The 21,050-nt window shown below is 41.9% G+C and overlaps 2 protein-coding genes across 2 annotated transcripts in view; one reads left to right on the top strand and one right to left on the bottom strand.

Annotated features, from left to right (window-relative positions):
* The window catches only part of igf1ra (insulin-like growth factor 1a receptor), a 116,391-nt gene extending 102,489 nt beyond the window's left edge, over positions 1-13,902 (top strand). The window contains exons 11-21 of the mRNA XM_072695355.1: positions 275-552; positions 1,941-2,083; positions 2,209-2,374; positions 2,497-2,599; positions 2,683-2,753; positions 2,915-3,144; positions 3,625-3,732; positions 5,768-5,930; positions 6,122-6,251; positions 7,745-7,879; positions 11,474-13,902. Coding sequence (XP_072551456.1) covers positions 275-552; positions 1,941-2,083; positions 2,209-2,374; positions 2,497-2,599; positions 2,683-2,753; positions 2,915-3,144; positions 3,625-3,732; positions 5,768-5,930; positions 6,122-6,251; positions 7,745-7,879; positions 11,474-11,942 — 1,996 coding nt within the window. The 3' untranslated portion in view covers positions 11,943-13,902. The remainder of the gene's footprint in view (positions 1-274; positions 553-1,940; positions 2,084-2,208; positions 2,375-2,496; positions 2,600-2,682; positions 2,754-2,914; positions 3,145-3,624; positions 3,733-5,767; positions 5,931-6,121; positions 6,252-7,744; positions 7,880-11,473) is intronic.
* Positions 13,903-17,212: 3,310 nt separating this feature from the next.
* Positions 17,213-20,129, bottom strand: pgpep1l (pyroglutamyl-peptidase I like). The gene is given in 6 exon segments (XM_072695833.1): positions 17,213-18,230; positions 18,233-18,308; positions 18,310-18,384; positions 19,753-19,766; positions 19,768-19,980; positions 20,058-20,129. Coding segments are annotated over 6 exon segments (564 nt in total). The 3' UTR covers positions 17,213-18,116.
* Positions 20,130-21,050: the final 921 nt, after the last annotated feature.

The raw sequence follows: 21,050 nt of genomic DNA, 5'->3' as shown, positions 1-21,050 counted from the left end.
TTGTTTTTTTCTACCTTTATTTTATTGTAAACCCATTTTCTCTTCTTTCTCCTCCCCTTTTGTCTTCTTGTTTTTTTGATCCCTCTCTTTTTCTTCCATTTCATTCCTTTTATATTTTTCTGTTTTTCTTTACTTTTGTCATCTTTTACATCTGCTATTGTACTTCGCATCTCATTTCTTTCTTTCTTTCTTTCTTTCTTTCTTTTATGATTCTCTTCTTGTCTCCTGTCTTTCATTTTTCCTCTTCACTGTAACTCTGATCTCTATCCCTCAGGCCTCCAGACAGACGTCGTCGGGATCTGTTTGGGGTGGCCAATGGTACACTAGTGCGTGGTGTGGGCCGGAACATGACCGGGCAAGAGGGCAACATGACGGACCCAGAGCTTTTGGAGCGCGTCTATCCGTTTTCAGAGTCCACAGTTTACACAGAGTTCACAGAGATCAATAATCTGCAGCCGTTCACCGTCTACCGCATTGACGTTCACGCCTGCAACCATGAGGTTGAGCGCTGCAGCGCTGCTGCCTTCGTCTTTTCCAGGACCAAACCAGCAGGTGAGCCGCTGCAGCCCACACACTCCAACAAGAACTGCAGCGTGAACTCATGTTGATCTCCTCACACACTGATGCCAGCAATACTCTTTTCACCACTCATGGTTACACTGCCGTTTGGTACAAGCGTTTAAGAACCTAGTAAAGAGATCTTCTAGCCAGCCTTAATGGCCACTATCCCATGTTTTTTTCTGTTCTGGCTCCCAAAACACTTTAACAATGGCTGTAAAGTCAGTGGGTAACTACTTTGTCCAACCTTTCCTTCCAGTTCCAGGAAAAAAAACACTCCCAGACTTTCTCTCTACACTTCAGTGAAATACCTTCCAGCATCTTGCAGGGCATTGCAGTTCTCACAAGGGTGGACAGATGTTTTCACCAGCCTCAAACTGGAGTTCTTTAAAGCTGTAGACATTAAACGGTGCTGTATCCTAATATGCTTTTAAACATAAGCTACCCCTATCAATGATACAAGACATAAACTGTTATTAAATCATTTAAAAATTTAGAATCAATGTTTAAAGAAAATAAAACTAATGTAACTTGAAACTTACAAAGTAAAAAAATCAGCTTAATGTCCCATGTTAAACATTTGATTAGTTTGATGTAGTATTTGAACATTGTTTGCATATAGAAACTGATCTTCAAAAGCAGCCTGGTTTAAATTCATTCTTTCTATGACTTTCAACAAGTCAGCCGACTGCAGTTTAGCCCCACCCATTTACACTGAAGTTATAAGGAGTGTTGCATTTGGAACTGTTTCTTGAATGAGACACAATACAGGACAACCAATCAGAATAGAGATCAGTGTTAAAGGCACAGTAGTGTAATTTTAAGGGACAGAGAGAGGTTGGAAATTGTGGAATATGTAAAATGAATTGACATTTATGGTAAATAAACTCAAAAATTTTAGAAGTGGAAAAAAATAAAGAATAAGTGTTATGAAACATGTTAAGAAATATTAAAAGTACAGAGAGGTAGATGATACTAAATTACTCAGAAAGCATCAATTTTGTTGTTAATAATGTTGATGTTAATTGCTGCTTACCCTCATACCGAATCGTCTGTTAGTTAGTTTATCTTGGTTGTTAGCATGAACTTCTAACTCCACAAATTATTAATTTGGTTAGTCCATTCCACTTTGAAACATGAGCACTTGTGTGGAATATCTGTGACGCAAATACAAAGTTCAGGCAGGTGGAGGGAAAAGGCAACAAGGCAAATAAACAGAATTAGGGCCTAGTATGTTGTGAACTGGAAGAGAATGAGAACCTAGAGTTCTGTAGGGCTGGGTTGTGACCTGTGTATAACAGTAAACAGTGTAAGTGTGTTTTTCTTCATTTGTTGTCTTTTGTAAGAGGGTGTCCATTGAGCAGTGCTATGTCCTCTTGCAGAAAAAGCAGATGATATCCCTGGCCCAGTGACTCATGAGAAGGATGAGAGGGCGGAAGATACGGTTGTGCTGAGATGGCCTGAGCCACCTCGGCCCAGCGGACTCATCCTCATGTATGAAATCAAGTTTCGTCTGGGAACAGAGGTGAGTAAATCTCTGACTTCACACGATTTTGATTCATGTTTCCCAAAATCAAAACGATTTGTATACTCTGATAACAAATATGATACAGTGATACATTTTGTTTTTGTGTGTGTCTGTGTGTTCAGCCTGAGAAGCACGAGTGTGTGTCCCGCCAGCAGTACAGGGAGTTGAGAGGAACCCGACTGACCAACCTGGGCTTTGGCAATTACTCAGCCCGTGTGAGGGCTACCTCCCTGGCTGGAAATGGCTCCTGGACCGAACCAGTGTCCTTCTATGTTCCTCCACCGCACCGTAAGGAACCTACACATACTACACTGAGTGTAGTTAAGAACTGGTAGAGGTGACATTTTTCAAGACATAGTTATATGTGCGGTGCAGTATTAGTTATACCGATACTTTGTTGACCTTTACAGAAGCCTACGAGAACATGCTGTATCTAGCCATCACTATCCCCATCATAGTGCTGCTCGCGCTCATCGGTCTCATCAGCAGTATCATCTACATTAAAAAGAAGAGGTGAGGTGTCCATTTTCAGAACCTGAAACAATGCTGTAACTTTGTTGTTTATAGAGAGCTGACTTTAGTCCTTCTTTACACAGGAACAATGATAGATTGGGCAATGGGGTCCTTTATGCCTCTGTGAACCCTGAGTACTTCAGCGCTGCAGAAAGTAAGTACTGCTTTGAATTGACATATTCAGTTTCAATGACATAAAGAGAATGATCATAGTTTCTAAAAAAAAAACATGAGTGCAGTGAGAATAAGGATTCTCAGATTATTTGAATACTGGTACTTTGGTGTTTCATTTATTTGTTTCTGTTTCTTTACCAGTGTATGTACCAGATGAGTGGGAGGTGTCACGGGAGAAGATCACTCTTTGTCGAGAGCTGGGTCAGGGCTCCTTTGGCATGGTGTATGAGGGCATTGCCAAAGGTGTTGTCAAGGACGAACCTGAGACCAAGGTGGCCATCAAGACAGTGAATGAGTCGGCCAGCATGCGTGAACGCATCGAATTCCTCAATGAAGCCTCTGTCATGAAGGAGTTCAACTGTCACCATGTGGTAAGAAACTAGAGAACAAAACTTGAATAAAAGTAATTGATTGGACAGACTCCTTACAGTAAATGGTAAGTGGTAGAGTGAGGTGTAGGCTTATTGACACTATTAACACAGCAGTGTGGTTACTTATCATCACTGAGCCTTATGTAAGCAATTTAGAGGCAGAAATTCTTCAACTTAAATATGCAAGTAGTTTTAAACCTGCTGTCTGAAAAGCTGGGCCGTCTTCTGTGACCGTCTTTCAGGAAGTGGACAGGAAAAGTGGGGAACAATTTTTGCTTGCCATGTAAAAACAAAACTGAAACTGGCTCTTTGTTGGCACTACTACTAATTGAAACCAACCACCGGAGAGTGTTTTGTGAATGTCAATGAAGAAGGCCTCTTCAGCTCATCAGCTCACCTGTAGTCATGGGAATATGACAAATGTATAACATACAGTGTAGAGTGTGCACTTACCCTGCTTTATTCTCTTGACTGGTCAAGGTGCGGCTTCTGGGCGTAGTTTCACAAGGCCAGCCCACTTTGGTGATCATGGAGCTGATGACACGAGGGGATCTGAAAAGCTACCTGCGCTCCCTCCGATCCAAACAGGTACTGAAATCTACAGCTCTATGGTTTATCACTCGCCACTCGCTCTAATGAGCGAGGCAGAGAGCAGGCAGAGGTCATTTGGAGTCCTGTGGTCCAAATTGGGCTGTGTGGAAAAATAAGAAGGCTGAAATATATTGAAATATGAAAATAAATCAGAAAAACAAAGGTTAGGAAATAACTTTGAACAATCACATAAATCAGGCATTTATTTAAAAGCTAAATTTAGACAGAACAGCTTTTAAACATCAAACTGTTGCATATGAGAAGCATAACTTTTGCAAATAAGAAACAGCAGTTTAGGATTGACGAAACTGGCATAATGAGCCATGTCCATAAGTCTATTCTTCATTAAAAATGTGGTTTTCCATAGAAACCCTCAACTTTGTCTTTCAGTGTTTCGAACGCAGTCATTTCCTTGGTTTACTGTAACTGGTGCTGGCATTGTTAGGAAGAATGACTTATTTTCCACCAGTCAGAGGACTGGCCCTTTATAGTTGTTACTGATATCAACTTAAAACACTTGAATATTCTGACAGTTAGTGATGTTGGTAAGTGAGAATTGATGTTTTAGACTACAGACCATCACAAAAAAGGATGCTGTAATAATAATTGATGCAGATTACGTAGAGCCAAATTAGCACATATCCACAAAAAGCAAAGAATAATCAACAATAAAACTTAAATCCAACCCTAAGACATACATTTACATTTACGGCAGAAGCTCTTATCCAGAGTGACTTATAAAAGTGCTTCACTATTTACTCAAGCTTAGATACTACTAAACACAAGTCAGTATGGAGACCATAATACTTTCACTTCGCCCGAGTACTCTCGGAAGAGGTGGGTCTTCAGTCTGTGTTTGAAGACAGTGAGTGACTCTACCGTTAGGACACCCAGGGGAAGTTCCTTCCACCACTTCGGTGCAGTACATAATAAAGCCTGGGCACTTGTCTTCCATGGATTTTAAGGGATGGTGGGTCGAGCCGAGCCGTACTTGAAGCTTGAAGGGCTCTTGGTTTAGATCAACTTTTGTCCAGTATGGAGGAGCTGGTCCATTCTTGGCTTTGTAGGATCTGAATCTGATGCGGGTAGCAGCTACACTCTTCACTGACTGAATTTAAAAACGTTGAAGACAACCCGAGACGCTGCATTCTGAATAAGTTGCAGGGCCCTGATGGTGCGCAAAGGGAGACCAGACAGAAGAGAGTTGTAGTAATCAAGTCTTGAAATGACAAGAGACTAACCAAGCACCTGGGCGTCAGAAAAGTCCTGCTCAGCCCAGGAGGTCCAAGAGCCATGAAGCACCGTCATCCAGGCAGTCGGAATGGGATGGTTTTGGGGTGCAAGACATTGCCGGCCTAGGAAACGTCCCAGCTGTAATGAGTCAGTCAGACAACAGGCCACAAAAACATCCTTGCCGCGATGCAGGGTCATGGAAACCATGTAGAGCAGCTAACGTCAGGAGTAACCCTGACAGCTGGCCATTAAAAAACCTAAGCTAAGGTGTAGAGTAACAGACAGTCAGTCAAGAAAGCCCTAATAGCTATGAAGTAGAAATGCACAAAAGTCTCCTTAGTGTAGCTACTCTGACTGTTTTCCACTGTAGGTTAAAAAATCACTAATTGTGTTGATTCATGGTATTTTTATTTTTAGAGTTACAATTCCCAAAAAACACGGGCCAGTATTCCACCCTGCTTGACAGTTCTAGTTCTATCTAGTTCATAGAATTTGCTAATTCCCTGTATACGGCCCATTCCTGTGCAGTCCATTCTAAACAGCATTAGTCTAAATCCTCTCACAATGTCACCAGAAATATTTGGCCAAGGTCCAGATGCAGAGATGAATTGTAAATCTCCCTCTCTTTCTCTCCCTCCCTATCTCTTTCTCTCCCTCTCACTTTCCCTTCATCTCTGTTATTTTGGCTTTATGGTTTTCTTAAACTGTTCTATGTTTTGCTTAAAAAACAACACTGCAGTAGAAGCGTTTAATGTATATATATACATATGTGTGTGTTACTTTCCCTCTGGTTCTGCAGCAGGGGTCGTGTAGCCAGCCCTTGCCATCACTGAAGAAGATGATTCAAATGGCTGGGGAAATTTCAGATGGCATGGCGTACCTCAACGCCAACAAGTTCGTTCACCGGGACCTGGCCGCCAGAAACTGCATGGTGGCCGAGGACTTTACTGTCAAGATCGGAGGTGATTAATGCTTAAACACACTCCAAAAGCATTTGCCCGGTCTAAATGAAGTATTTAGGAGCAGTGGAGGGTGCTGGGGAAAAACCCTATAAATCTTCCTGGGATGAGCTTTGAAGGAAAGGTGGTGAAAAGAGTGGTTCCACTGTGCAGTATCCTCATTAATCTCATTTCTGCTGTCCTCTTTTATTCAGACTTTGGCATGACGCGGGACATCTACGAGACGGATTACTATCGGAAAGGAGGCAAAGGGCTACTGCCGGTCCGCTGGATGTCCCCCGAGTCTCTGAAAGATGGCGTTTTCACCACCAACTCCGATGTCTGGTAAGAGCAATGCATCCTCAGTGGTTCTCAAACACATTTGCACACACTGCACAGTGGTTTGCTCTGCTGCCACCCATCAGGGTGCATCTGTGTGTGAGCTCATGTCTGCACAACTCTCTTTTACAGTGGAGACAGAAACAGAGCTCAGCAGCTAAAATGACACATCCCTCTTCACTCGCTTAACTGCTTTTCAACAGAATCTCAAGTGCTTGAATCCTCCAGCAGCTTCTCTGTGTTTTCTTAACTCAGGCAGCAACGGGAAGCCTCACTGGCTCCCATGAGGTGCTAAAATTTTTATGTGTTGTTTTTTCCCCACCTCTTATGTCCCATGTAGAAAGATACTACATCATCATCCAAACCCCAGCTGGTTGAAACTTGCCCAACTCATTGTCTATCTCTCTCTCTCTCACTCTCTCTCTCTCTCTTTCTGTCTTTTTCGCTCAGACTCTGTGTCTCTCCACTCTGTTGCCTGAGCCCATCGCCACAGCAATAACATAGTCAAATGGAGAAATACTGCCGTGGACCGGCTCCTTTACTTTGTGCGGTTTCCCAATCGCGAGCGTCCCACCAGCTCTGTGCTGCGGTGCGCTGCTAAACTCCTCCAGATGTTCCCTAATGACGGGCTCGCGGGTGCCAGCCCCATCCCTTCTCCGGATAGGCCGCGTTTGAAGTACTCCGGATGAAAAGGGCCGACACGAGCTCCCGTCCCGTGCACCCATAAAACTCACCGTTAGGTGTCTTCATTTGTTCCTTCCTTTTTTCCTTTTTTTCAGAAAACCTCCCCCTGCTTTGCTGTGGTTTTGTCTTTCAACACACTGCTGTTGCAGCCAATTAGATACAAGTCACTGTTGTAACAGGCCCGCTTTAAGGGCTTGTGGAGCTGCCTCTCTGATCCTGGGCCAGCATGGAAAATGCGTCCTCGGAGAGTTAATGAATAATGACTGGCAACAGTGAGCGCTTTGTGCGCTTCTTTTTTTTCTGCATGCATGTGTGTGTGTGTGTTTTGTTTTATGAGGGACTCATAGAGGCCTTTCTGCCCCTTTGTTGCTCCCTTTTGCCGGCCGCCGGAGGACGTATAGACTCGTTTGCATTAATGAAGAACACATGGCCAACAAAAAGACAACTCAAAAATAAAAGTAGTAGTAGTTGAGGTTTGCAGCTGTGGCTTTTGTTTTGTTTTTTTGAGGATACTAAAAGCACAAACAATGTAACTGTGAGAGATCTTCGATGAGGGCTTTTAGCCTCGCTGGCCATTGTCTGCAAGGAGCTCGTCTTGAGCGATCAGGAGCAGCACTGTCTCAAACTTGGATGGCCTTGTTTTCATCCCGTCCAAGTGGATCAAGTTATGCCAGGTCCACATGAAAAGCTGGTGCCACAAGCGCAGAAACAGGCTATTGTGACATTTACCAGGGATATGGATACTGGTGACATCTAACTTTCTCCCACCCTTTCCCCTTCTCTTTCTCTCTCTCTCATACTCACTCTCATTGTAGGTCATTTGGGGTGGTGTTGTGGGAGATAGCCACCCTTGCAGAGCAACCTTACCAGGGCATGTCCAACGAGCAAGTACTGCGCTTCGTCATGGAGGGAGGACTCCTTGACAAGCCGGACAACTGCCCAGACATGCTGTAAGTCTTTTCTCTCTGTCGCTGACCAAAATCACTTCTGACATGTTGCATCTCGAGACACAACTGGTGTGGATGCTTCTTGGACCACTTCAAGGGCCCACAAGATTAATTGTTTAATCACAAAGGCCCAGTGTGGTGGCATGTTTTTTATTCCAGTGAAGGTGAACCAAGTGCTCCTGCTTGTTTGGAAAGAAACAAAAATGTGTGTGTGTTTGGTTCACAGTTGCAAGAAAAGTAAGCAAAGTGAACCTTTTGGAAAGTAGAACTTGGTAGGACAAATGCACACTGCTGTTTTTGGAGGAAAACGAACACTGCACATTACACACTCCACACCCCACAAAACCTCACCCTAGCTGTGAATCATGGTGGAGTGAGCATCATGTTTGAAGGAAGACTCAAAGGTGCATGAAAAATTTTTACAGGAGTATGTGAGGGCAGCAGTTTATGACCCCGAATTGAAATGACGTTGGCATTTCAATGACTAAAAGCACACTAGTAAATTAACGGGAGAATTCTTAGTGTTTAGGATTGGCAGAGTCCGTGCTGACTCTATCAAGATGCTGTGCCATGAACTGAAGAGGGCTAAGGGCATCCTTGAAATATTATTAAACTAAAACACATTTGGAGAGTCGAGTGGTCCCAAATTCCTCCTTAGCATTGTGCAAATCTTATTTGCAGCTACAATAAATGTTTCATGGAGGTGATTGCTGTTGTTAAGGTTGTTAAACGTAAGGGTTCATTTACTTTTTCTAGCCTGTATGTTTACTCAGTGTGCTCAATAAAATACATGAACAGTGCAACTGTTTGTGTGATATTAGTTTAGTTTGATTGTGTTTGTCTGTAATTGACTTAGATAATGATCAGGCCAATCCAAAAGCTGCAACTGTATGTGTTGTATATGAACATTAAAAATTAAACTTGAAGCAATAAGGAAATATGATAAGGAAATATGGGCCATTTGAAAGAGTGTCTAAAACTGATTGAAAGTGAGAACATGATCTAATTTGTATAACCTTAATGAACACATAATTAGTTGCCATGTTAGCATTTTGGAATGGAGTTTTGCTTTGCTTGGGCTAATGGCCTTAAAGGCTCTTCCACCTGCTTGAGGCTCATGTTAACCCTTATGCACCTTACCATGCTCTCAGACTATTTAAGGACGTGGTCTTGTACTCAAATGCAGATATTACGTCAGCAGGTGTGCATGGCGGTGTGGAGCCTAATCGGTGACATTTACGTCACGAGTTAAAAGGAGCTGGGTGAGCTCACAGTGTCTGGGTGCTTCCTCCACCACAGTAAGCTGAAGCCCATAGAAGGGATGCCATGGCCCATGGGTGAGAGATGCCTGCCATTCCCTCAGAGAGATCAGTGTCTGGCCCGCCTGTTCCAGATGGGCTCTACAAACCAGACAATTAACGCCAGTCACTGGGAACATGTTCCCCTCTATGTGTGTGTGTGTGTGTGCGCGAGCATGCGCCCGTGTTAGTGAGAGTGTTGATGTGTGCGTCATAGCACGGTTGCACCGTGCCTTTCTCCTTTTCTGGGTCGGTCTAAGTGAGCAGGCATGTGGTCTTTCCCTTTACTCAAACAGTCCCCCACTCACACACCACTCCCTCCGTGAGGCTGACCTCACTTCCCAGCGCAGGGCCACTGTTTTTCAGACACCATACTGTGGTTTCCATGGCAGTCCCTCCTGCTTTCATGAACATGTGTGTGGAATGACCTGCACATGTTATGATCTCCATAAAGCCCTGCACTGCCAAATAAAGAGTCACAAAGTCACAACCCTAACTAGCTGGAGATGGCAACAGTAGGCAGTAGCAATATCTATACCAGCAGAACATTCCACGTCAAGATAATCAGATCCTATTCTTGCCTGAAAAAACAGAGAAAAAGCTAGTAAAGTAGGTCACGTAATAATAGCCACATGTGACAAAGTAACAGTGTAATCAATGGGTAGGGTTAGATTGCAGTTTCTTGGGAACTTCACAGTAAATGCGGACAACTCGAATGTCATTGAAAATGTATCTTATTGCCTTAAATATTATCAAAACATTCATTTCATTCATGTATTAAAGATGAAGACTATCACTGCTACAACCCTCAGTCTCTCATCAATCAGGGATTAAAACTAGGCATCTACTAGGAGTAAAGAGGTAGGGGACGGGCAGGGCTTATGCTATGGATGCACTCACACCCGAATTAATGAAGGTTTTATCTGCAGCTGCTTAAAATTGATTGCGATTGTTGTAGCATCACACTGAGTAACACCCACCCAAAGAAATCCAGGCCAGTTATACTTATACTTATACCAGCCACAGCTATTGCTATGAACTTGCCCCCTTCCATTGATGGAGCCCCTGATTATGTGGTTGACATACAAAATATAAAAAAATCAAATTGAGTGTCAGAACCTTCATATTTTAAAGAAATCGGATGAATTTCAAAGATACATACTATTTGTGCCTCAGTTTCTCTGAGATCAAGGGCATATCAGTCATCTCTTCATGCTCAAATATGAGCTGCTCTAAAAACAGCACTATGACCTATGATCTCCAATGACCTCCCTACCAACTACTTTTTCCTGTGATGAACTGGCCTGGGACCTGCCACCTTCATCTGTGTGTGCTTAGGTTTAATAGGGACAGTGATATCGTACTGATCTGGGTCTCTTCACTCTGCAGGCTGACAGTGAGCAGGTGCTGACAGGCATTTATTACTCGCCGTTTTCTGATTTGACATCAGCCAGATGGCTCTCATAAACAAATGTGCGAGCCCAGCGAAGGCCAGACAGGACAGGTTACTCGCGAGTGCCGGCCTGCGTCCAACCATTACTGTCATTTTTCAGGGGAGGCCGTGGAGCCTGGTTTTAAACCAGTGGCATAATCAACTTTTCCAAGGGCCTTTAGTGTGGGCCCAAAAAAAGAAGCCTCCCCTGTTATGGTGCAGGGCTTGACAAGAGGCGCATGCCCTGGAATGTCTTAGCAATGCTGGAGAGGGCTGTTACTCCAGGCAGCCCAAGCTGACCCATATTCATTTATTTAAGTGAGGCAGCCAGGGCGAAGGGTATTCTTAGCTTGTTTGTGTAAGATGTGGTGAGTGCTGCTGTACAGCGTCAACCTATAATAATCCTGTTTTTTTTTCTTGATGTTGTTTTGAAGTTTTGTCCCCCTCCCCCCAATGACTTGTCATGATCGGATCTACAGACGCAGCCATCTCATATTTCATGTTGGTTTGGCAGACGGTTAGAAGTGCCATTACAGCACACACAGCCATACTTATATGTATTACTGCTGAACATTCTGGAAGCTGTCTGCTCAGTGACATTACCAGGTGCTGCGGCTTGGCTCTGGCAACACTGCCACCTGTTGATCAGAGCAATGTCATTCATGTCCTGTGGTCTTGGTGTACGGGTCTATATTCAACATTTTACTTGAATGTCATTTCTAGTGTTTGCCTGGTTTAATGTGCCTAAAAACATTTTTATTTAGTCATTTTGTTTATTTAACAAACATTTTTATTTATTCATTTTGTTTATTTAACAAACATTTTTATTTAGTTAATTAGCTATCGACTAATTTGTCTGCTCCACAGGTTCGAGCTGATGCGGATGTGCTGGCAGTACAACCCCAAGATGCGGCCCTCTTTCCTAGAGATCATCAGCAGTATAAAGGAGGAGCTGGAGCCATCCTTTCAAGAGGTGAGCTTCTTCTACAGCGAGGAGAACAAGCCCCCTGACACAGAGGAGCTTGACATGGAGGTGGAGAACATGGAAAATGTGCCACTGGACCCCGCTTCCACCCTGGCCCCAGCTTCCTCCCAGGTGGCGCAGCCCATAGCTCCAGGGACTCCGCTGGCCTCAGGCCCCACACCCTCCACCTCCCCCCCTTCCGCCTCGGCTTCTCCAGGATTGACCCTGGACAAGCACTCAGGACAGGCATCCGCCAATGGGCCCGTGGTGCTCCTCGGGCCGGCCTTCGACGACACACAGCCGTATGCGCACATGAACGGCGGCCGTAAGAACGAGCGAGCGCTTCCGCTGCCCCAGTCATCGGCCTGCTGATTCACCCCCATGCCCCCCTAGTCCCTCATACAGGGTAATCCATCATCCCTCTTTTTTTGTCTATGTGGTCACATGTATTTCTTTTCTCGCCAGAAGAGTCAAACTCTGCGGAATCGATAACCAGATAGACGATAAATCGCTACTGTACATCAGATTGCTTTTTTTTATTATTATTATTTTTACTTTTTTAATTTCACCACAGCAGATAATTTGGGAAAGTTAGTTGGACACAAAAAAGGCTGCGTAACGCTCTGGCAATATTTAAGATTACTCAGCTAAACATCACACTGGGGAGCTGCAGCTGAAACCTCTTTTGTTTTATTTTGTTTAATCTTTTTCTTAAAGGAAGTTAAACAGTTATAGCACATTCTCTGCCAGAGAGTCATATTAAAGAGAGATCTGCATATCAGCCAGCAAGCCCAACCATGAGCACTTTTTTTGTTTAATTAAAGATTTGTTTGTGTGTGTGTGTGTGTGTGTGTGTGTGTGTGTGTGTGTGCATGTGTGGCAGTGTATGTGTGTTTTAATAGAAAAATACACATAGTGCACTTTGCCATGCTGCACCTCTCTTCCTCCAAATTGTCTCTTTATCGTCACTTTTCTCTTCCACGGAGGAGTAGAGAGCACATCTGCTTGGATTTCTATTGAGCCTCTGCGTGTGAGAGGCCACCTGGATGGTCATGTTGACTATTGCTTCACCCATCTTTTTCGGTCAATTTCAGATGCGCCTCTAAAGAGACGGATGGGCCTTTTTTGAAACTGCCAAATGTTTGCCAAATCAATACTTATTATTTTGTATTTATCATCGACATGTCTATGTTCTCTCCTTGCTCCCCAACAATTCTTTCAATCGTAATCAACTCAATAAAAGGAGCTGGACTGCTCTACCCTTCGTTATGGCTCAGATGGTATTGACTATGACATGTCTGGTCTGGTACTGAAGCTGACATAGCCATGTCCACCGCAGCATCAGAGAGATGGACAGCTTTGACGATGCCGTTTCAAATGAAACGAGGACAGTATGGCACCAAACGAAGACAAATAAACATGCACCAACTGCTGAGCCAAATATGAAGCATAAGGGATTGGCTCAAAAATGAAGCAAACAGTGTAATGTAGGGGGATAGCTGGTTTCAGCATTTGTTTGCAAAGGCAAGTGAGGCATTGTATACAGCAGGTATTTTTTTTCTTTAGACTAGCCATTAGTCTCTATACAATTCAGAAAATTCTATAAAGGTCTTACAGTTGTATGTTAGACCACCAGATCATTTACACACATCATTGGTTTGTGTCACTTTTGATAACTTTTTTACGGTTCTGATGTTCACTTCTTTGTCTGTACAGAAAGAAGCTGCTATTTTATTCTTTTTTCTTTTATGGATGTTCTGTATATAAATATATATATAAATATAAAGAAATCCTTCAGGTTTAATATTTTATGATCTCCACTACAGTCCATTTTCTTATGCTTTATACTCTTCTAGCAAAAAAAATAATAAAACAAAACAAAAAACAACAAAAAATACAAAAATTTATTCAAAACAGATTTTCCCTTCCTGTAAGAAGTTGTCTAGATACAGTCCATTGCCTTCTGTTTTTTATTATTATTATTATTTTTTTTTTTTTTGCTTAATATTATTATTATGAAATATGTGTAGGTTCTTCAAAATACCATAGCTCCATGCGTGAGTAGTTTTGGCACCCTTCTACCAGTTGTACTAGCACTGCACCTACTTATGTCCCCGCCCCCCACAAGTGCAACTCAATCTCAGGTCAATGTTAAGGTTTTGCTCTCTTCAGACGTTCTTGTCTTTGTTTCACCTTGTATTTTCTCACTCTGTCCTTCAGTGCAATGGTGCCCTCTCGCTCCTCTGCCTCCCATTTAAACTTTCGACAGTACTATGCTTCCCCCAGTGCCTCATTCTCAAGTCAGGACTCATGATAAAATGTTTTGTCTTTCTTTTGTTGTTGTTTGTTTTTCTTACATCATCTGATATTTTAACCCATCTGCATAATTGCTTAGCAACTGACAGGGCTAACTGGGTTGTCTTAATTTGCCTTATGAACCCCATCTTCTTGCCAGCTCTCTCAAACTACAGGCAGGCATAGGCTCCATTACATTTCACCATAGACAGAGAGGGCAGACTTCCGTCACAAAATATCTGAAAAAACCAAATACAGTAGGGTGGGCTAAAGTCTAGCGAAGTGGTCATGTCATTTCATCGACATCGGAGGGGACGAAACTGTAGTAGTAGATTTCACTGAGCAAGTTTTTTTTGTTTTGTTTTGTTTTTTGGAAGGATTTCTCTTTGTACTTTTGAGAAGTGTCACCCATGACTAATTTGTCCCTTCTGTAGGGTTTTTATTTATTTTATTCTATTTTATTCTTTGTGATATCAGTTTAAATCACTGTATAAATGGCCCAATGATTTAGTATAAAGTGTGCATATATATATATATATATATATATATATATATATATATATATATATATATATATTCTCTTTTTTTTTTTTGGTGTCACGACTGGGGGACTTTTTTCTTCATTTCCTTTAAGCATTTATCTACCTCACTCTTTTTTTTTTTTTTTCAAATTTATGTATGTGTATGAACAGATAGAATACATCTCACTTTTTTTCATATGTCTGTAGAGGACAGCCTCACTGTCTCTGGATGTAAAACCTCATCAGCATCACAAACCACATGCTCTCAGTGGACTGGAGAGAGGAAGGCTAAGGAGCTTTTAGTGTGCCTGTGACTTCCTATGTGTGGTATAGCCCACAACATAGGCACCAAAGTTCCATTAGCATCAATATATTTTATGTTATATTGAGAAATCTTAGCAGGGTAGGACAAAATACAATACTTCTGTACTTCCGTAAAAGTAGAAAAGCTACTAGAGTAAATGTGCACAAGTATTAGATTGTCAATACATTGTTGAGTTCTTTTAAATATTGTTATACAGTTTTGATGAACAACAATTCTGTTACGCACAGGCTCCAGATATACAAACAGTTACAAACAGAGTTTGCTGTTCATTTCTGCATTACACAGTTCTGCTTAAGAGAATTTGGGTTCATCAAAATAATGTATTATTATTTGCAATACCTGCAGTAGCTCAGTACTTTTATTTTGCATACTCAGATATATTTATGAGCTTTTTTAAGTACTTTACCCAAGTTGAAAAAGAATACTTATGCTTTTCCTCAGTAAATACTTTATTTAAAAGTATTTCTACTTTTATTCATGTGCATTTACTGTACTTTGTCCACCTCTGAATCATAGTGTTCATAGTGTCAAATGTTACATTTGGGAGGAAAATAAGATCATCAACATCATTTCGTGAAACAGTCTTTTAGGCTTTGTATATTTTAGAAATCCCTTGTTGCTTGCTTCAGTAGTGGCAGATCATTCTAGAGATCAAACAGCTCTACCTAGTGAAAAAGCTATGACCGGTGTTCATGTAAAAAGGCACATGTGTGCATTTCTGAAAGCATCCTCTATTTAGAGTCCAGGCACTTCTGCCATGCTCTCTCCAGTCCAAAACACACAGTGATTTCCACAACCAGGAATCCTCACGTAATGCGTCAGGCTTTGATGGATTTTGCTTGCACTGTTTCATTGAAATAGGGTTGCGATTTCCTGCCTGAACAAAATTGACAAAATTCCAAAGCTGGGGCTGGGAAGTAAAATTAAGGGATACACGTCACAGTTTAGATCGGTGTTGATTGGTTATTGATACAGGCCCCATCATTTCACAAACAAAACAAAATCCGAGCACTGAATCTCTCCTCTAATCAATTGTAGACCCCGGAGGGTCTCCGAACTGTAAGCAGATCGACCACACTGACCAAGTGATCCATGTAAGGCTGAAATGACGGTTGTGTACTTTGTAAGTCATCGCACAAGCGTGCTGTCATGCCTCTGCACAAACGTTGTGATCTGGAACTTTTCCAGAAGTGTATCTTCTGGTTCTCGTGCTGTAAGCATCATCTCAGTGTGTTAGCTTGTCCATGTCTTGACAGAGAGCATGTGCTGTAACATCGCCCAATCCACTCCCATTCTTAAAACACACCTCCTCTCAGCAGCGGTCTCACCACTGTGACTTTAGGTCAGCGTCAGTCAGAACACCTTTCAGTCTTTAGTATGTATTGTAGCACTGATCGCACCTGCTCCACTTCCCCTGTTAAAGAAGTACCACTGTGTTAGCACTTCAGTGCTGTTGCCTTGTCATTCCTTCATTGCGCCACTCACACTTAAGACCAGCCAAAGGTTTGAATGGTCTGGACCCAGTTTCCAAAACACTACAAGCCTGTAATGATCTGTAATATAACCATATGAGTGATGTTGAGGTGTACGTAACACTGTTTTCTTTGCTTTAATGAAACTCGATCTTTACCTTTTAGGAGTAGTAACACTTCCTTATAGTTACAATGATGTTCCTTTTGGAAAAAAACTGGTGTCCTTACCTGAAGTATTTGGCATTCTGGAAACCACACGCTGCGTGGACTTGTTTCATCACATCATTCTGTGTTATTTCTTCAAATGTTTTCTCCAAATGTTTCTGATGACCGCACACACTAAGGGCCTAATGTCATTACAAGATAATCCTCTACACTATATGCTTTTCCAGAGGGAGAGAGAGAGAGAGAAAGAAAGACAGGACTGTGGTTGAGTGTGTGTCTTCTCTCTCTCTCTCGCTCTCTCTTTTCTCTACTGCTGCTCACAATATGCTGCTTCACTCTTTCAGTTTTTAGGCCTCTCCATTAGGGTTGGCTGTCCGAAGCACTGGACAGGTGTTAGGTCTCATCAAAATGGTGGACAAAAGGTCAGACCATCAAAATACAAACTGAATCATGATTCTTTGCTAGAAATACGGCGAAGGCCTTTGAAGAACAACACAAAGGACTTTGCAGCCCATAATCTTACAGACCTTGGAAGTTCTTCATGGCACTTAACAAAATGTTCTTTTTTACTCGCGGATTTGTAGTAATCTTCTCTAAGAGGAATTCCAGGGCTGAAAAACGGGGCCAGTGATAGGGAGACCTGGTTGGGAGATCAAGTTGCTGGAAATAAAATAAATAAAAAAAATAAAAAAAGGAAGAAGACAGACATTGTTCTGCGTGGCACAAGACAGAATCCAAATCTCCATTCTTTAAAAGGCCTTGTGCTTGTGTTGTTGCATATGTATATGGATGGGAGTGTATCACATGTAGATGTAGTGATGTAGATTTTGATGTCTTTATAATGAGAAACAAAATAGAGATCAGTGATATTTATTTCTGTTTGTTATTGTTTTCTTTCTGTAAAGAAATGGACAAAAGGGTTGGCCTGTTGCAAAGTGAATGTCAGTTGTCATTGAATGCTGCCAAGGTTCCTTAGTTAACTGTAGGTTCCAGATCTACTACAGAAACACAAATACATATACAGACACAAATAGGACAGCGATGTCCAGTAGATTACGGGTAGTCATGATAGAGTTAACATGACTAGACTTTTAAAAGAGATACGTTTACAGTAGAAATAGCGCTTGTTGCAATGCCAGTTCTTTGCAAACCTGAAGGTAGATCGACTGAAAGAGTTTGATTTTTTTTCTTCTCTCAAGTATCATATTATTAATTTTATTGTATTTCTTCAGAATGCAAAACCTCAGGTTTAGAGAAGATGCATGGATGCATTCTAATTGCAATAATGAGCTTGAGGTTTTATAAACATCATTTTCCAGGCACTGTTATTTTGCTTGGCATTCCGAAAAACAAAGAAAAAAAAAAGAAAAAGGGGCCTTGTTCTACTGTACTGAGACATTTTCAATTAATAATGCTTTTATTTTATTCTGTTTTTCCTTTTGCAAAGAAATATATCTGTGTCATTGAATTGATTGGTAGAAACTGATTTGGTGAAATGGCTTGGCTGGTACTCTTGTCTTCTCGTAAATTATGTATCTGGGGTCTCCTCGTTTTATTTTATTTTCTCCCCACCTCTAGTTGAGATGGTATACTTTTTACATGCCATTGGCTTAATGTGTATCTGAAGAATTTTCATGTATTTTCTTTTTTTTTTCCTTCAATTTTGAATTAAAAAAAGTGAATGAGACAGAAGGACTGACTTGAGCTTTACTTGTTGCCTATTTGTGAATATATTTAGATGTTTGCAGTGTGGTGGGCTTCATTGTGCTTAAAGACGCCTGCTGCACACTATTATGTAGCTTGTGTTACGGTTTCCAGTATATTCATCTTGGTGTGGTGCAGGTTGGCTTCGCACTCCGGTGCTGTGGGTGATGTGCAGAGTGTGTCCAGCTGGTGTAACAGGGCCTGGATGATGGCCTGGAGCTGTGGCACCAGCGCCTCTGGGCGTGCCAGGCTGCCGAGCGGGCACGTGGATGAGTGCTGCCCTCCTCTGCCCGTAGTGAAGGGAGCAGTAATATACAAAATCACACAGGTACCTGCAAAAGGAGGACAGGCAGCATATCCTGGCCATACAGCACAGCAACACCCATCAGTGAATAAATTATGAGATATTTTGGGATGAAATATACTGTGTTATATCAGTATCTAAATATAATGAAATGGTATAGTGGTAACTGCAGTACTGGCTCAATCTGTGCATTATGGCATTGCATTATTTAGTCAATGTCCACTGATAAGCATAGTGAGCCACACTTTTTTTATTACTTGTCATGTATTGTAATTATTTCATAATCTTGATATCACATTTGTTGTTTTCATGTCAAAACCCAAAAAATTCTGATTCTAATATCTATTAAAAGCATTGCTTATGACATTTCCCACCTGAAACCATAAACACAATCAAAACCAAAAGCAATTGTAGTACACTCAAGCACTAAAATTCATAAGCATGAAGTATATTTATATAAATACATAAATACTGTACATTTCTGAGACTGTTTTTCTGTATTTAGTCTAACAAACATCTGGAGTCAGGTCCGAGCCCAGACTGAAACTACATTATATGTCCAAATGTTTATGGACACCTTATTATTAAAATCCTGCAATAAAATAGGACTCTCCTATTTAGGAAGAAATAAACATGACCTATTGGCACCATGCCACATGCCAGGCATCCAGCGTTTTTGGTATGAGTTTGGCGACTTGGGGATGAAGTGTGGTGCTTATCATCAAACATCCTGACCTCACTAACACTTATGCAATTAAATCCTCACAGCATGCTCCAAAATCTAGCAGAAGACCATCTTTGGAGTTACTCAAACAAAAGCAGATCAACTCTTTTTTTATATACCCTCGATTTCAGAAGATACAATGAATGAGCAGGTGTCCCAATACTTTTGACCTTTATTCCAGCCGTGTGTCTAACTAACATGCTTTCTGTGAGCAGGGCGCAATGATTCACTTGCCAGTTTTTATCTCTGTAGTGGCGTGTAATTATGATGTAGCTTGCTGTGGTCAGTGCAGTCCATCAGTCGCCGTTTAGCCGCTGTGAGAGCTACACTACTGACTAAAGCTAACTCTGCTTTAAATGAGCCCTTATTCTCTCTGACGCATGCCTCCACACAGCTAATAATGGTGCCTCCAGAATGGATGCAGTAGCCTGCCCTTGGAAACACTGCTTCATGTTTCATTGTCGTCTTCTGTTTTGTGTAAGTCGGCCTTGTCCTTTGTGTTTGAATTTTTGGTGCTCTCGCTATGATTAAGAACAATCTTTGGCTAAAAGCTTTTGACAAACCCCTCCCAGTTCATCTGTGGGACAATGCCAACTTCAGCACGACTCTAAATAACACCGAAGTAAATTTGGTAACTGGCCCACAATAGAAGAGCCATTAGCAAGTACAAACCTCCCAGCGTCCCTTGGAATAGACGACATCCAGACCGAGCCCTTTCAAGTGCTTGGCAAGGGACCTCATGCCTATAATGGAGTCCAAATGATCCGCTCCTCCTTCAACGCAACAGTTATTGGCGGGACAGGAGCCACACACATCTCTGTCTTTGTAGCCATGGTTCTTGGCTGTTTGTTCCAGAATGATGCATTTGGCTCCTGGTGCTATGCCCAAGTGGACAGCAACCTGTTAATCAGACGGAATGGATGTGGTCAGGAGTGGATACTGGGACCCAGTCATGTTTTAAACCAATAACAAGTTACATAACTTTCCAGTCTCTGGTTTCTGCAAGCAGCATTGCTCAGATGCCATATGCACTGGTTGCAATGTACCATCTTGCGACATGTAGGACCAGTTCAGGAAATACTTTCGGATAATTCTTGCAGAAACCTTAGAGAGGCAGAAATTCCAAGTCAACAAGGGACACATGGACTAAAACACCAACTCTACTACAGTATAACCTGCTGAGCTGTACAATATTCAAGCCGGAAAAAGTACTGAAGGGTTCACTGAACACTACAACAAAGGCATTACATCGCACCGCTTTTCCTAACTTTAAATATCACTGTTTGGTGGGGGAGTGAGACCATATTTGATCAGATTTTGTCATCACACACTTTCTGTTATATGTGCTGTCTCTAAGTAATGTATTCTACAACTGCTTTTGGAATCACTCCCTAAACTGTCTGTGATAATCCATCAACTCGTTCAGGTCAGGTTTGGGGTTCAAATGTAGCCGGTCAGTCAGGCCTGGTCTGGTCAACTCACATTTACAAGTACAGGTTGGTTTTCACATCTCTGAGATCTCTGTCGACTCTCTAAGTTTCTATTATTTGTATATTTAGTGTTGATTGTAGCTCAAACAGCTGGTCATCGCACTGACAGGAAGAGAGAGACCCATGGAGCCAGTAGGAGTGTGGTCAGTTATGCTAAGTGGGATCAGTTTACCTCCAAAACACAACTCAAGCTTAAAATAACAGGTTGTTATTTTGAAACCAAATATTAGTATTTCATACAAATCTGCACAGGCTCTCAGTGTCTTAAATAAGCTGATTTCGTGATGTACTGGGTATCTGAGCACCGTGGAGAACTGGGTGCATGCAAAACGCTCTCACTGACTGCCATTAAAATATCATGTAAGAGAGTCAACATTTCAGTGGAAAAGCAAAAAAGCCTGGGCAAAACAACCGCAAGAGAGGTTTGCCTCTGGCCTCTTGCCGGTGCATCCATATGATTTTATTAGTCTGATCAATTTA

The sequence above is a fragment of the Salminus brasiliensis genome, chromosome 13 (assembly GCF_030463535.1).
Source record: "Salminus brasiliensis chromosome 13, fSalBra1.hap2, whole genome shotgun sequence".
Classification (NCBI taxonomy): Eukaryota; Metazoa; Chordata; class Actinopteri; order Characiformes; family Bryconidae; genus Salminus; species Salminus brasiliensis.
Note: the sequence above shows the minus strand (reverse complement) of the source record. Positions and strands in the feature narration are given on the sequence as shown.